The sequence below is a fragment of the Camelus dromedarius genome, chromosome 12, assembly GCF_036321535.1.
Source record: "Camelus dromedarius isolate mCamDro1 chromosome 12, mCamDro1.pat, whole genome shotgun sequence".
NCBI classification, from domain to species: domain Eukaryota; kingdom Metazoa; phylum Chordata; class Mammalia; order Artiodactyla; family Camelidae; genus Camelus; species Camelus dromedarius.
This window is the reverse complement of record NC_087447.1, coordinates 42,472,532-42,487,262: the sequence shown is the minus strand read 5'-3', so window position 1 is coordinate 42,487,262 and position 14,731 is coordinate 42,472,532. Positions and strand designations below refer to the sequence as shown.

Sequence of the window (14,731 nt, the reverse complement as noted above, 5' to 3'; positions counted from 1 at the left end):
ATCTACTCTTTCAAGGCTAAACAGCTTTCCATTTATGTAGTTTGCTTTTACAGATACTGGAAATTAGGAATTTTATGACCTTTCTGAGCTGAGCTGTAGATTTCTTTCCCCCTACATTTTTCTATTTTAAGAAAGCAACCACCCACCTTGAAGGATGGCCTAATAAACAATGCCTCAGGGATCTGTGGTACCTACTGTAGGATGCTGACCTCCAAGAGCTGTAAGCAACAGCACAAAACCCACTTCTATACACCAGTACAAATGATATAATCAGTACCTCCTCTGCCATTGCCTGTCTCTGTGCTCATCATTCCAAGAGGATGAAACCAATAAACAGGAAGCAGCTGAAGGTCATCGGCATCCAAAAAATTTCATCCAATTGAAACCAACTAGAAACACTTCAGCTCCAGGCAACTGTCTTGGTTTTCTCACAGCTCCCGTAATGTTGTAATGAGCAATTACTTTTAACAAAAGATGATAATGCAAAGCACATCAGGATTATAAATACCTCTGAGTGGTGAAGAGAGAGGAATCAGCACACTCTTATGATTTGTCCCTGTGCAGAGAAGACATTAGACTTGGGATCACTTCACAGATAAGTCCACTCCTAAAACAAACTACAGGGTAGTTCCTGCACATTAGGAACTGAATCACAAACTGTCCTTACATACTCGCACTTCTGTGAAACCTGTATGAACAAGGATGTTTCTCATGCAGTCTTTGTTCTTAGGAAACAGCCTAATCTATATATCCTGGTCTCCAAGGTGCACTATAAATGAAAGAAGGTATAAAACAATGATTAGTATGCTCCCATTTGTGTTGTTTTTAGAAAGTATATATGCTGTATATGCATGTCTATGTCTGGAAGGACATAGGAAACAGTGGTAAGTCTTACACTTCACTATACCCTCTTTTGTAATATTTTAAATTTCTACCATATGACTAAAATGCTTTTTTCCAAGTCTTACTTTAATATACCATACATATATAGAAATGTATATAATTTAAAGAATATTATAATTGTGAAACACAACATAAAAAATAGTGCATTGTATAAAAAATATTTGGGAGGAGGGCATGAAAAAAATCAAGAGATTACTTCACAGGGGTAGGATTCTAAGTCACGAAGAAAAAACATTCAACTCTCTCTGCATTGTTTGTCCACATGTTATTTGTTTTAAAAAACTATTAGTTTCATTAGGGATATACAAGAAACTTGTTCTCTGGCTACTACAGGAAGGAGAGAGGGAAGGAGATTTCATTTTATTCCCTTTGGAATTGTTTTGATTGCGTGCCTTGAGCTTGCTTTAAGTTTGCCATAAAAAACTAATGTACGCTTAACAAGAGTCAGTTGTACTTGTTTCTAAACCTGTCTGCACTAGTTGGACATATTATTGGATGATATAACTTAACTAAATACTATGTAAATAAATGGTAAGCCATGAGGGCAAAAGAAAGAATTATTTATCTGAAAACAAAATTAAATGCTTTCAAAAGACTCACTAATACAAAGTCATTAAAAAAATAATGTAATTCAATTAGGCATATCAATTAAGTACAAAAAACTAAGGAAAACTGCAAAAAATCTACAGGTAATCTCTACTATGGTTCTTCTGCAAGAACCTTTAAAAGTTCTTGCTCTACTTGAAAAAGTATCTGGAAACCTTAGTGAATGAATTATAGGTGTGATTTATGGAAGAAAAACAATACAGACACCTGATTAGTGAAGCCATAATCAAAGGACATGCCTAGACCCTTCAACAAAAGATTGATGATTATACAGGCATATGGGGGTTTTTTTTCCCTTTAAATGGAGGTACAGGGGATTGAACCCAGGACCCCACGCATGCTAAGCCCGCACTCTACCACTGAGCTATACCCTCCTCCCCCCATACAGTCATATGTTTTAAGTTAAAATGTCTAATGGATATATGTATCATGTTTAGGATTCCCAGACTTAAATGACTTTTTCAATTATCCAGTCCACTACCTTACTAAATCACATCAGATAAAGAACTTTTGCTCTCTATATAATTTTAAAACAACTAAAAAATATGCTATTAAAAAATACTGTCTCTATATGAACCAAAGAACAAATATTATCCAGTAGTAAATAAAATGACCTACACAAATCTTTAAAAAAACACTGCTTAAAACTGCCAGTTCAGTCATCCAAAGGGTTATACTTTGAGAGTCCTACAATTTGGCCTGCATTCCTTTTCCCTAAATAAGACCTCTTCTGTTCAGAAGGCAGGACATGCAGTGAGCTACACCAACTCTGAGTACTGATGGCCAGGGAGATTTTCATCCACTTAAGTCCTTTGAATCATAAATAATAACTACTTCAAAAAAAACCAAACTGAATTGTCTACAGTATTCTATAATGACAGACAGCATAACCTACATCCAACAAAAGAAAATCCACTCCATCTTGGCTTTTCAGCAATGCTCAGCAATGCCCAGGAAATTTTCGGAAAAAGCTTTTTCTTAATCTTGCTAACCACGACTGTAGGTCCTGAGTTCAATTTGATTCTGTACACAAATCTTCTCAATTGCCTTCAACCCTCTTAAAATATTCATATTATGAATACAATAACCTGTATTCCAGGAAATATAAGGAGAGCTGATGGAAAAACATTACCTATCATATTTCTGGTTTTAATCCACCTTTTCTCACTGCTAAACATCCCCACTACATCACAGGTACCTAAATGTCACTGCACCTTCTAATACTCTATCTGGTTTGGTCTCCTCCTCTGTCCTGGTCTAAACCAGAGAGTCTTCACTATTCAACTAAGTCTCTGGTTCAAAGTACAGTTGAACAATGGGGGGTTAGGATCACAGACCACTCACGCAGTTGAAAATGAGCGTATTACTTTACAGGCGGCCCTCTGTATCCATGGTTCCACATTCATGGTTTCCACTAACTATCCAACTATGGATTGTTTACTCCTGTAGTACATATTTATTGAAAAAAAAAAAAACAAATAAGTGGACCTATGCAGTTCAAACCCTTGTTGTTCAAGGGTCAACTGCACTTTTGCCCACTTCCAGTCAAGTAACAGTAACTAAAAAAGCAACACAACTTGGACAAGTCTATATTTCACCCAGAGACAGGAGTCTGAAACGCCATTATTTTAAACAAGTTGCAAAGTAAAGCCTCAGGAACCACATTCTAGACAATAGATGCATTTTGTTTGGCCTGCAGTATTTAATAAGAACGTTGTTACCAACGTTTAAAAATAAGAATTTTGACATAAAAAATCTGAGTCCTCATGAAAAATTGGAAGATCTAGTAACATTAGGCCAGCATTTCACAAGGAATTAATTAGAGCTAATCAGCAGCTGTCTACCTTAGATGGGATATATGCTCTTCATTTCAACACAGTCTCCATTACTTCACCTTCAAACCAAATCCAGAATCTAACTATTTCATACCACTTTGCTGTTACCTCCTTAGTCAGAGACAACATAATCTCTCACTTAGATCATTACAATGGCCTCCCAACTGGATTCTGCTTTTCTCCATTCCCCACTTGGGAATAACTTCTTAATACAGCAGCTTCTGTTCTTGTTATAGGCATATGTAATTCATTCATTCAACAGATGTTTATTCAGACTTTGTTGTTATTCAGACTTTGCCCATGGACCAAATGTGGGACAATTTGAGCATTAAAATAATTAATTACAGTAATGTACTATATAACCTACTGAATGAAATAAAAATCTACAAGTCCATACAATAACAAACAACGTGGGAGAATGAAATGTTCTTCCTCATAGTAGAATGCCAATTAATAAATATAGATGGAGTTACAAAATCAGCATTTTGCAATCATGATACTAACTGATTCAGACTAGAATCATCAATGGATGTTAAAGCTATTAGGCAAAACTTAGAAGAGGAACAGTGTATTTACAGAGTTTCAAAGTATTCCCCCACAAATTATTAATTGCAAAGGGAAAAATGGTAACTTTCCAGTTAAGAAATTCAGCAGACATCAACTTACCCAAGTGATCAAATTAACATTACTAAAAATGGGGCAACTGAACATCATGTGCCTCCTATGATGATAAAAATAGACATTATGTGCCTCTTGATACAATGCACTAAGAGAACAACATCACTTGTGTGATATTACAGTCAAAAATTTATAACCTGAATCTATCCATGAGAAAACATCAGACAAACCGAAATTGAGAAACATTTTACAAAGTATCTTGCCAGTAGTCTTCAGAAGTGTCATTCATGAAAGACATGAGGAACTGACAACTAAAAGCAATGTATGTTACTGGACTAGATCCTGGACCAGGAATTTAAAAAAAAAATTATTATTCACTTATGTGTGGAATCTAAAAAATTAAACAAACTAGTGATTATAACAAAAAAGAAACAGACTCACAGATATACAGTACAAACGTGGGGAGGGGCAAAATTGGGGTAGTGGTTTAAGAGGTAAAAACTACTATGTGTAAGATAAATGAGCTACAAGAATATATTATACAACATGGGGAATATAGACAATATTTTATAATAACTATATATGGAATATAACCTTTAAAAATTGTTAATCACTTGGGGGGAGGGTATAGCTTAGTGGTAAAGTGCATGCCTAGCATGCACAAGGTCCTGGGCTCAATTCATAGTACCTCTGTTTAAAAAAATAAACAAATATACCTAAAATTGCCTCTCCCATTAAAAAAAAATTTTTTTAAAGAAAAACAAAACAAAACAAATTGTGAATCACTATGTTCTACACCTGAAACTTAATATAATATCGTGTATCAACTATACTTCAATTTTTAAAAATTATAATAGACATTATTGGACAATAGTGAAACCTGAATACAGTATTGTTATTTTATCCATATTAAATTTCCTAAATTTATTAATCATACTATGGTTATATAAGAAAATGTCTTTGTTCTAATGAAATAAAAGCTGAAGCATTTAGGAGTCAAGGAACATGGAGTGGTGATGACTCTCAATTGTTCGGTTACGTTCACACACATTCAGAGATAGAGAGAGAATGACAAATGAGGCCAAATGTTAACAATTGGTGAACTGTGGGAGTGTACAAGAGTTCTCTGAACACTTCTTGCAACTCTTTCATAAGCTGGGAATTATTTCAAAACAAAAAGTTAAAAATCTTAAAACCTCCAACGACTAAGCATCTTGAAGTAACAAAGTCTTTACAATGGCCTACAGGACTCTGTACAATTTGGCCTCCGTTAAGTCTCTCACACCAACTGCTACTATATTCCTGCTCTCTCACTCCATTACATCCACCCAGCTTCCTCACTGTTCTTGAACATACCAAGTACATTCTTGTCTCAGAACATTTCTACTTCCTGCGCCTCTGCCTGGAATACTTTTCCTACAGACATGAACATGGGTCACTCAGAGAGACCCAAACTAATCACTCGTATAAAATTGGAACTTCCCTTCCCCAACACTATCCTCTTCCCTGTCTTACTTTTCTTCACAGACCTTATTACCACCTTACATAGTATATATTTTATTTATTTATTTAATCACCTGTCTTTTCCCACGAAAATGTAAGTTCTATTACAGTACGGATTTTCATCTCTTTTGTCCATCACCGAATCCCTAGCCCCTGGAATAATGTTATTTAGCACACAGCAGGCTCTTAATAAATATGCTGAATGAATGAATTTTATGTTACTTATCTGACTCATTTAACAAACATTTGTTTCCCTCTGCTCTAATTTAATCTGTCCAAATCCACTGCTCACATTCACTTAACCTCTCATTTATAAAAACAATTCAATTACAACAAACAAACAACAGAAAAAGCAACACATCCTCATTTTCTCAAACTTTTTTTTTCCCAAATATATGAAGGATCATCATTATTGTCAGGCTGAGGAAGGGGCAGAAGTCACTCTGCAGAATGACAGAACAGAACTGACAATAAGTCAGTTTCCCAAGATCATCAACTCTTGCCTCTTCGCTTCAGCATCAATCAGAAGAGACATCAGGTGGCAGAGTTCCCCTCCCAGACTGAAGGGTCCAGGAAAAGGCCGTGATGATGGCCAATTAGAAACAATAGATCTCTCATGTTCCATCAGTTTGCCATCAAGCACTTACCTGCAAAAGATCTGGGTTTTGCTCAAACTATAACAGCCCTTGGCCTTTACAGTCAGCCCCACTGTATCTGATATGGAAAGAAGAGCGGCCCTATGTAGGGAGAAAGCTCTAGTAAGCACTGACTTACACTGTGAGTAGAGCAGGATTTGAAACTCCAGAAGGGCACAAGTAAAAAGTTGAAACACATTCTCCACCCCAAGCAGTTCAAAGACCTCTTTGACAGGAAAGTCGAATAGGGGAAGCTCATTGGTGCTTGGTCTCTGGCAGATTATTGGCCCATAGACCCCAGAAAATTTCAAGGACCGGCCGGGAGGTGGGAGTGGCACCTCATACAGTACGTTGTATATGTAGCTCTCAAGGGGCAGTGGAGGAGGCTGAGGTGAAGTGACTGCCTGGTGAAGTTGTTCCAGCACACTCCGACATGCTTTCATGAAGGACATGGGTGTGATGAGGCAGATGCACTTAGAGACATAGAGTGTATCCCGGCTAATGTCATAGGAGTTGAAGCGTTGCAGCTTGGTCCCAGGAGTGCCTTCACCAACCTCCATGCCACTGTGGTCTCGGCCATCAGCAGGGGGAGCATGGAGGACATCATACTCAGCATTATGCATGTGATAGAGGGTCTGCATTGCACTGCAGATCTGCTTGCTAGTCACCTCCTCATAAAATGTGAGGGCAAACCCAAATGTCCGAGAGCCATCCTCCCTTGTGATAATAAAGGCATGGAACTGAGGCTCCCTGGGATCAGCCTGGGTCTTGAATGCCAGCCCCTTGGGCATGCACAGCTGCAAAAGACAACAAGGAAACAACTGATGAGAACACTCACTGCTGATCCTCTTTTCAGAACACCAACACTATTTGTTTAATTACAGAGCACCTCCTGTGCTGGGTGTTTGGGATACCAAGACCAACACAGCAAAATATCTGCCCTAAAGATCTCCCATTCTAAGACAAACAAGTAACTAAAATTATAATGCAGTTATCAAGGCTATACAGAGGTACATAAAATGTGCTAGATGAACAAAGAACAAACAATCCAACCCGGGAACATCAGAAAAGGCTTCATAGATGAGCTTATGCTAGAATTCATCAGGTAGACAGGAGAAAGAAGGGTATATCAGGGGCACAAAGACAATGCACAAAGATAAAGAGGTAAAAGAAAGCTTGTAGAATTTAGGTAGGTGGTTAAGCATGACAGCATGTATTAAGACATGATGCTAGAAATACATATAAATCCAGATAGATGCAACTTCGTGCCTAAAAATAAACAGTTTTAGACTCTTATCAGCTCACATGATTCTGTCATCAATAAAACCTCTTTTCATAGGAAAAAAAAGGTGCTCATTTCATATAAAGCAAGGAGATGACATAATCGGGATAAAGATGAACTTTTTCACTTTAACTCAGATGGGTTATATAAAGAAACTTGGATAGCTAATCAAACTGACCTGAATCAATCAGTCCCATTTTCCACTTTTATACAAACCTGGCTATACAAATGAACTACCAGGAGTGTGGGTTAACAAATACAAGCAGCTACATTATGGCACATTCATTAGCCTTGAACTTGATTTCTCAAAGCCTAGGTGCTTCTAGAATGCAGCATGTTAAAAGGAAATAAGAACTGGACTAGGAGTCAAAAAACTTCACATTCCCTAAGACTCAGTTTCCTCTCCTGTGAAATGACAATGATACAGTTTACTCTGCCTGCTTCACAGGGTTATTGCATGCATCAAACAAGATCATCCTCAAAAAGCTATTAAAAAGTAACAGAGGCAATACAAAGACGTAGTTAAGAGCAGAGTTCTGTAACCAGACTATGGTGTTTAAACTCATTCAGTTGCTCCTTAGCCATATGACCTTGAACACATGACTTAATCTCTTTGGAACTTAGTTTCCTCATCTGTAAAATATGTGTCTGGGTCTGTGTGTGTTTATTTAATATTATCGACATAATGGGTATTGTGAGAATTAAATGAATTAGTTCAGTAAAATACATACCACAGTGCCTAGCACAAGATGAATACTCAATAAAAGTTAGCTAATTCAAAGAAGCATTCTACATGAGATTTAAAATGCTGTCCTAACTAAAATTATAACGAAACAAAATACCCATTTCTGCCATATTACTCATACATATACAATTCGGATTAAGAGAAAAACTGCTTTAAACTTTACACATCATGCAATACCAATGCTATAAGCAACCAATATCCCAGTTTCACACAAAAAAGTGCACTAACTCAATATTATGTATTTGCCTGATACAGCAGAAACACATTGTGACTTTTGGTATATTTGATATATTCTGAATATCTAATATATTGATCAAAATGCAGAATCATGAACAATATGCATACAATCCCATCTTCAAAAGTTACTGATACTTGATGGAACCACTGCTACATAATCTAAATTCATGATCCTACTATAAATTACTCTGTAAATTCTTTTACACTTGTAGCTAACAAATACTAACCATTCCCACTGCATCTTGGTCAAAGGGATTCCAGTCTACATTCTCAGGATATCGTGCAAGGACCTTAGACTTGAATGTTCGTCTCAGTGGTGTCTGCTCAAAATTTTCTCCTGCAAGAAAAAGAATGAAGCAAATCATCTCCACAGAGTCCCTTGAAAACCAGGGTTATGAATGTCTGAGCTTGGTAGTCCAGCAAGGTACAGAAATGAAGGCAAAAGAGTTAGTACGCCAAGCATCTAAGAACAGGAAAGGTATTATGGTTATTAGATCCATAAAGAAGCTGGAAAAGTTTAGCATGGTTAATATTGGACACCACTAGCTATCTTTGCTTTCCTTTAATATTATTACTATAAACCCAATGGTTAATCTTCCTGGGAGAAGAGGGGAGAAAGCATAAGAAAGGATAAAGAATTATATCCATCTTTTTTTCCTAAAAACCACATTTAGGTTGCCTAAAGTCAACTGATAACATCATAGAAGTATAAATTATTTTGAATTCAGAATAAAGTATGCATTTCTAAACTTTCTGAAAAAAATATAAAGGGACTTAAAAATTCAAGAACATTAAGTAAGCAGATTTCAGAGTAAATCTAATGAGCTGTTTTGTCAATTCAGAATAACTTGAAATTTCTGAAATTCTCCTTTGACTCCCCCTTCCCACTCCTAAAAACATTAGAGTATACTGAAATAAGAACACTGAAGTGAAAAGAGGATAAACCAAAGAACCCACCACCTAGAAGGATACAAATGTGAAAAATCTACTGGTCAAAAAAGGCATATAAGAAAGTTAGAAAGTCAAAGGGTACAAAATGCCACTAGAGAAGACTTATGTAAGAGCCACAAGAAAGCTTTGGATGTTTTCTCAACTTTGTTTTGTTTTTACCTTCAGTCGTACTTGAAATGAAAGGGCTGGCACCATCCCTGGCTTTAGAAGCCTGTATGTACTGGCATAATGCTATATGATAAATGAAATAACATAGTATTACAATAAAGCAGTGTTATTCAAACTTTTTTGACCATGACTCCAGTATGAAATAAATTTTACATCATGAAGCAACAAACACACACGTGATACAGTATATACAAATTTACCTGGGGGAAGGTTATAGCTCAGTGGTAGAGTGCATGCTTAGCATGCATGAGGTCCTGGGTTCATTCCCCAGTACCTCTATCAAACAAACAAACAAATCTAATTACCCACCCCAAATCAAACAATAAATAAATAAATAAATTTACCTAAGACAAAAACTTCACAAAACAATACTTACCCTTACTATATGTGATGTCTTCTCATGGTATTTACTCTATATTACCAAAACCAAAAATGCTAATTGCAGACCTACTAAAGGTCACAATTTACAGTGTGAGAAACATTACAATACAGTATAATGGGATGAAGAGTTCAACAAATATTAAATTACTATAAAGCTTTATCTAAAAGTATACTGCCCCAAATATTGCTTTTCCAAAGGGGATAGGGAGATAGGGACAAATTAAATGCACCTAAATAGTTCAAACAAATAGATTGAGTAGGAGTCATGGAAAAGTAGATGGGAAACATGATCAAGGCCAATTCAATTGAATTCTATACCTATTTACTGAATAATCATGTTATACAAGGGCCTTAGGTACCGTAGGGGATAGAGGTGAACCAGATGAAGCACTTACCCTCAAGGACCTTACTGTCAAATGTACAGGAAAACTGACCACACACAAATAACCACTTTGCAGGGAGGTTACTATCTGGAACACTCCAGATCTTCAGCTTATGTGGTCTAACCACTCAGAGCACCCTTGCACAGGATCCTATTCACATGCTTTAGCTCTTAGAATAAATTCTGCTCCAACTAAAGCTTCTCTAAGTTGGCTGGTGATTATTAAGGATGAGGTACTCCTCACCAACACAGCACTGGGATGAACCTAAAGTCAGATAGTCCTTCACTCAAAATCATCCCAGAGGCATCTCCAAGGTTTCTAAAAAAGTTCATATTAATTCTAAGGCAACTGTTGCAGAAACTAATAATGATTCCAGTCACAAAGTTACTGCTTTTCTTCTGGCAAAATATTAAATGATTATAAATATTTTAGGCACACTAAAAAAGAAGGTATATTGTTTTGGAGCATACATAATTTTCTAAATATTGATTAAATCAAGATGTTGATTATTTTAGAAAGAAAGTTATCACTTTTATAATTAAAACCTTTGTTCACATTTTCACTCAGGTTTCGCTCATCATCATCATCAAAGGCCTACTTATTCGTCATTTTCAACTTCTGTCAAGACCCAACCTTCTTTCTGTTAGTAAAGCAAGTTCCATAATTTCAATTTCTCTCATTTCTGATCCCTTCTTCCAAACTGATTTTTCTGAATTTTTTTTCCAGCAAATTTCATCTCTCAAAATACATTTGGTAATCTTCACTAAAGAAGACTGGCAAAATCAGCAGGCAGCTGGTAATAGCAGCAGCTACAAAGCCCTACCGCTATGTAGAGCTAGTCTCAGAGCTTTCACTAACACCTGCAAAGAGCCCAGCCGTGGCAAGCCTGCACTTACTGTACAAAGCAATTAAACAGCAAGCAGCTGACGTAAGATCTTGTCTACAGTCTGACATTCTCAGAATGTATTTTTAAACTGAATTCAGTTCTGAGAGAAGATAACTATTTCTTCCTCCTAAGCTTCTTCACTTTTAGTTGTCAGTTTGCTCATTTCTTCCTTACTAGGCTAGAAAATCCCCTCAGTGAAAAAAAAAAAAAAAAAAAAAAAAAACCACAAAATATCTGAACATATACAGGAATCAGAGCAGTTACCAATGTCCTATATGAAAGCCTTTAGAGAAAGATGTTTTCCTAAGATGGCTATGAGGTGCCCCTTAAGACATCATGAGCATTCAAAAGATGGGACAGGGGACTATTTAAAAGGAGAATTTTAAACAACCAGTGGGATGAAGAATGGAGACAGAGATGAATATGCTGAGCTGACCTGCAGTGTAGACAAAGAGGAGGGAGAAGCTATGAATCACAGGGAGAAGTGATCTTCAGATTCTCTCCACCCTCCTGCTCCTTCTTTAAACTGAGTAAAGAAGTCTTGTTAAAGAGTCAGGTTCTGAGTAAAGGCAACACAGAGAGTGCCAATCTTAGACAAAACTCCTGTGTATTGAACCAGACCAGCAGCAGGAGCAAAATTATTTTCATTGCAAGGGGAAAGTAGGCGTAAAAGAACAACTATGAGGGCCCTAAGAACAAATCATGTTCGTTATAGCCACCCTATGAAGAGTGTCAGAAAAGTAACAGAGGAAGGGGATCACAAACCTAAGATCTTTTTATTAAAACAATTCAATCTCTCATCATTTACTAACGTCTGAGTTTTTTGAGGATAAGCAACAGAGACTTAATGCCTGAGAACATCTACACAGCCCCACCTCCTGAAACCTACATATATGTCACAGGTCCCTTAAACCCGCAATTATTCAGACCTTCAGAAATTCAAACAATATCAGGAATATGACATCACAACCACAACTGTCCTACTGTCCTAGAAACAACAACTAATTATTTGCCTAACATATAACAGAGTACACAAATGTCAGCAGGTATGGATATCAGAACTAAGGCCCATTTCTAACAGCAACTTAAAAATTAGTCAACTAGGTATCAGCCTATCTTTGTGAATCTGCCCTGGAAAGTACAGTTCAGATACAATCATAACGGATTTTTTTTTTTAAGCATGCATGCCTTACAAGGACATTTAATAGGTTCTTTGTTTATTTGTTCTGCTTTGACCCAGCCAGAAACAAACTGACAATTGTATTGCTATTAGCCTGCTGGTACTAGCTTGATTTGAATAACCGTAAATGAGGGATGCTTATGCTGAGAAGCTTCAAACCCCTAAACTCTCTAAAATGACTTATGAAATTTTGTCTGAAAATATTTGCATCTTTCTGGGGAGAGAACACAATATCCATTAGATTCTCAAAGGATCTCATGACCCAAAAAAGTTAGAAACCACAACTCCAAATGTTTCTCCTAATTTGGGCAAGAAGTATTTTCATCATTTAAAGGTTAATCTAAACATGCAGTTTTTCATACAGTCTGAAATAAAATACTTTATTTTACTCAAGGGGAGGGTACAGCTCAGTGGTAGAGTGCATGCTCAATATGCAAGAGGTCCTTGGTCAATCCCTAGTACATCCATTAAAAAAAAAAGGAATATTTGAAGAAATAATAATCAAAAACTTCCCAAGTTTGGTAAAAGATATAAACTTATAGAGTGAAGAAGCTCTGTGGATCCCAAACAGGATAAATACTAAGTAAATCACACACAGTCAAAATTCCGGAGGAAAAAAAAAGAGAGAGAGAGAAAGAGAAAAAATTTAAAGAGAAAATCTTGTACAGAACCAGAGAAAAAGAATACATTAAGGAGAAAATAATTATTGAAATTACCATTGCCTCTTTATCAGAAACAACGGCGATTAGAAGACCTTTCAAGTACTAAGAAAAGAAAAAAAAAAAAAGCCTTGTCAACCCAGAATTTTATGAACAGAAAAAATCCTTCAAAAATAAAGGCAAAGTAAAACATTTTCAAGTAAAACAAAACTAAGATATTTCACTGCTGCAGACCTGCACTACAAGAGTGAGAAAAGCCCATCCCAATAGGTTGCATACTGTATGATTCCAGGTGTATAACATTCTTGAAATGGCAAAATTATAGAAATTAAACAGATTAGTGGTTCCTAGAGGTCAGGGATGGGGAGAGGGTGGCTATAAAAGACCAATCCCAAGAATTCTTGTGGTGATGGAACTATTCGGTATCTTGATTGTATCAATGACAACATTCTGGTTGTGACAGTATACTATAGTTTTGCAAGATGTTACCTTTGGGTAAAGGGTACAAGGTAATTTCTCTGTATTATTTCTTCCAACAGCATATGAATCTACAATTATCTCAAATAAAAAGTTCAATGTTTAAAAAAGTAGAGTTTTTAAGTTAAAAAAATTATGTTTTTTTAACAACCTGTCAAGGTTTTAAAGCAGAGGCTGCAGGCAACACAATTCAAGCATTTAAAGCTACACCTGGGACAGAACTCTCTGAAGGCAGCTGAGCTATTCCCCTCTCTAGGCCCAGAACAAAACGTCATATGGATTGCCTCACCTCACCACATCAATACCAATCCTAAAAGGTCTGGTTCACATTATCTACAGCAAGAGTGACAGAATTTTTTCCTCTGAGAATGGATACAACCAGGTTATTATACCAACCTTTGCATATTGGTATTCTGGGATATCCTAGAGTTGTCCCAGAATTGACTGGTGACATTGGTCACCAATTTAGTGCCACTCATGCTATAATCAGTTTACTTCCTGCATTAAAAGATGCTACTGTAACTTCCCTATTACAAACATTTCTGAAACAGACTGCCCATCAGAATAGTATTACACCAACTCACTTCTGTTTTTGGTGCATGTTGAAAAAACCAGCTTGTATTTTATCTTTAACTCACTCACTGCCCCAGCATTCAATTCTCCTTATCTTCCAGGTAATTTTCTGAACCCTGTGCAAATCAGAGATCATCTTCTGTCATCTTTGATTAATGGGGCACAATGTAGTGAGAAGGGAATGCAAATGTCTAACTAAACGAGAATTAACCTTGTCCTTACTTTTAGACGACTACTTCATTACTATCAGCACTTTTTAAATAGAGACAGCTTAAAAAAACAGTAAGACTAGTAAGCAGAGTTTTGGTAGCTAAAGAAAACCATCTTACACTGCACTCGTCACTCTCTCCCTCATCCCTTGTACAAATAAAATGGAGGTAAATTTACAGCTCCTGCAGCATAAAGTGAAGAAGGTAACTGCTCCTTGAAGAGACAGCCTATACCTTGGACCACACCACCAGCTGACTGTGGTGCTCAGGAGTCAGACATTCACAAACAAATATCCAGACTGTAGATAGTGAGCTGCTCCCCACCTTGGACAAGCTACAAGGCCTTTTAGAAGGCTCTATGTACCTAGGAAAGCTGCTCACCAGGCTTTCCAATGAAAAAGCAATAGATGATGCAATATTGTAAACTGACTATACTTCACTTAAGAAAGAAAGAAAGAAAGAAAGAAAGAAAGAAAGAAAGAAAGAAAGAAAGAAAGAAA

At 36.6% G+C, this 14,731-nt stretch overlaps 1 protein-coding gene across 8 annotated transcripts in view; it reads right to left on the bottom strand.

Annotated features, from left to right (window-relative positions):
• Positions 1-14,731, bottom strand: part of DENND5A (DENN domain containing 5A) — a 76,392-nt gene that overhangs the window by 41,967 nt on the left and 19,694 nt on the right. For 2 of the 8 annotated variants that reach the window (XR_010383401.1, XM_031460052.2), the window contains exons 2-5: positions 9,475-9,546; positions 8,592-8,701; positions 6,240-6,897; positions 509-556 (exon numbers count right to left, since the gene is read on the bottom strand). Coding sequence is in view for 7 of the 8 variants with exons in the window: in XM_031460052.2 (XP_031315912.2) it covers positions 509-556; positions 6,240-6,897; positions 8,592-8,701; positions 9,475-9,546 (888 nt within the window). In the remaining variant the exon portion in view is untranslated. Of the gene's footprint in view, positions 1-277; positions 463-508; positions 557-667; positions 729-6,239; positions 6,898-8,591; positions 8,702-9,474; positions 9,547-14,731 lie in introns of those variants that run through there. The other 6 variants (XM_064492583.1, XM_031460053.2, XM_064492580.1 and 3 more) reach the window with 5 other exon arrangements.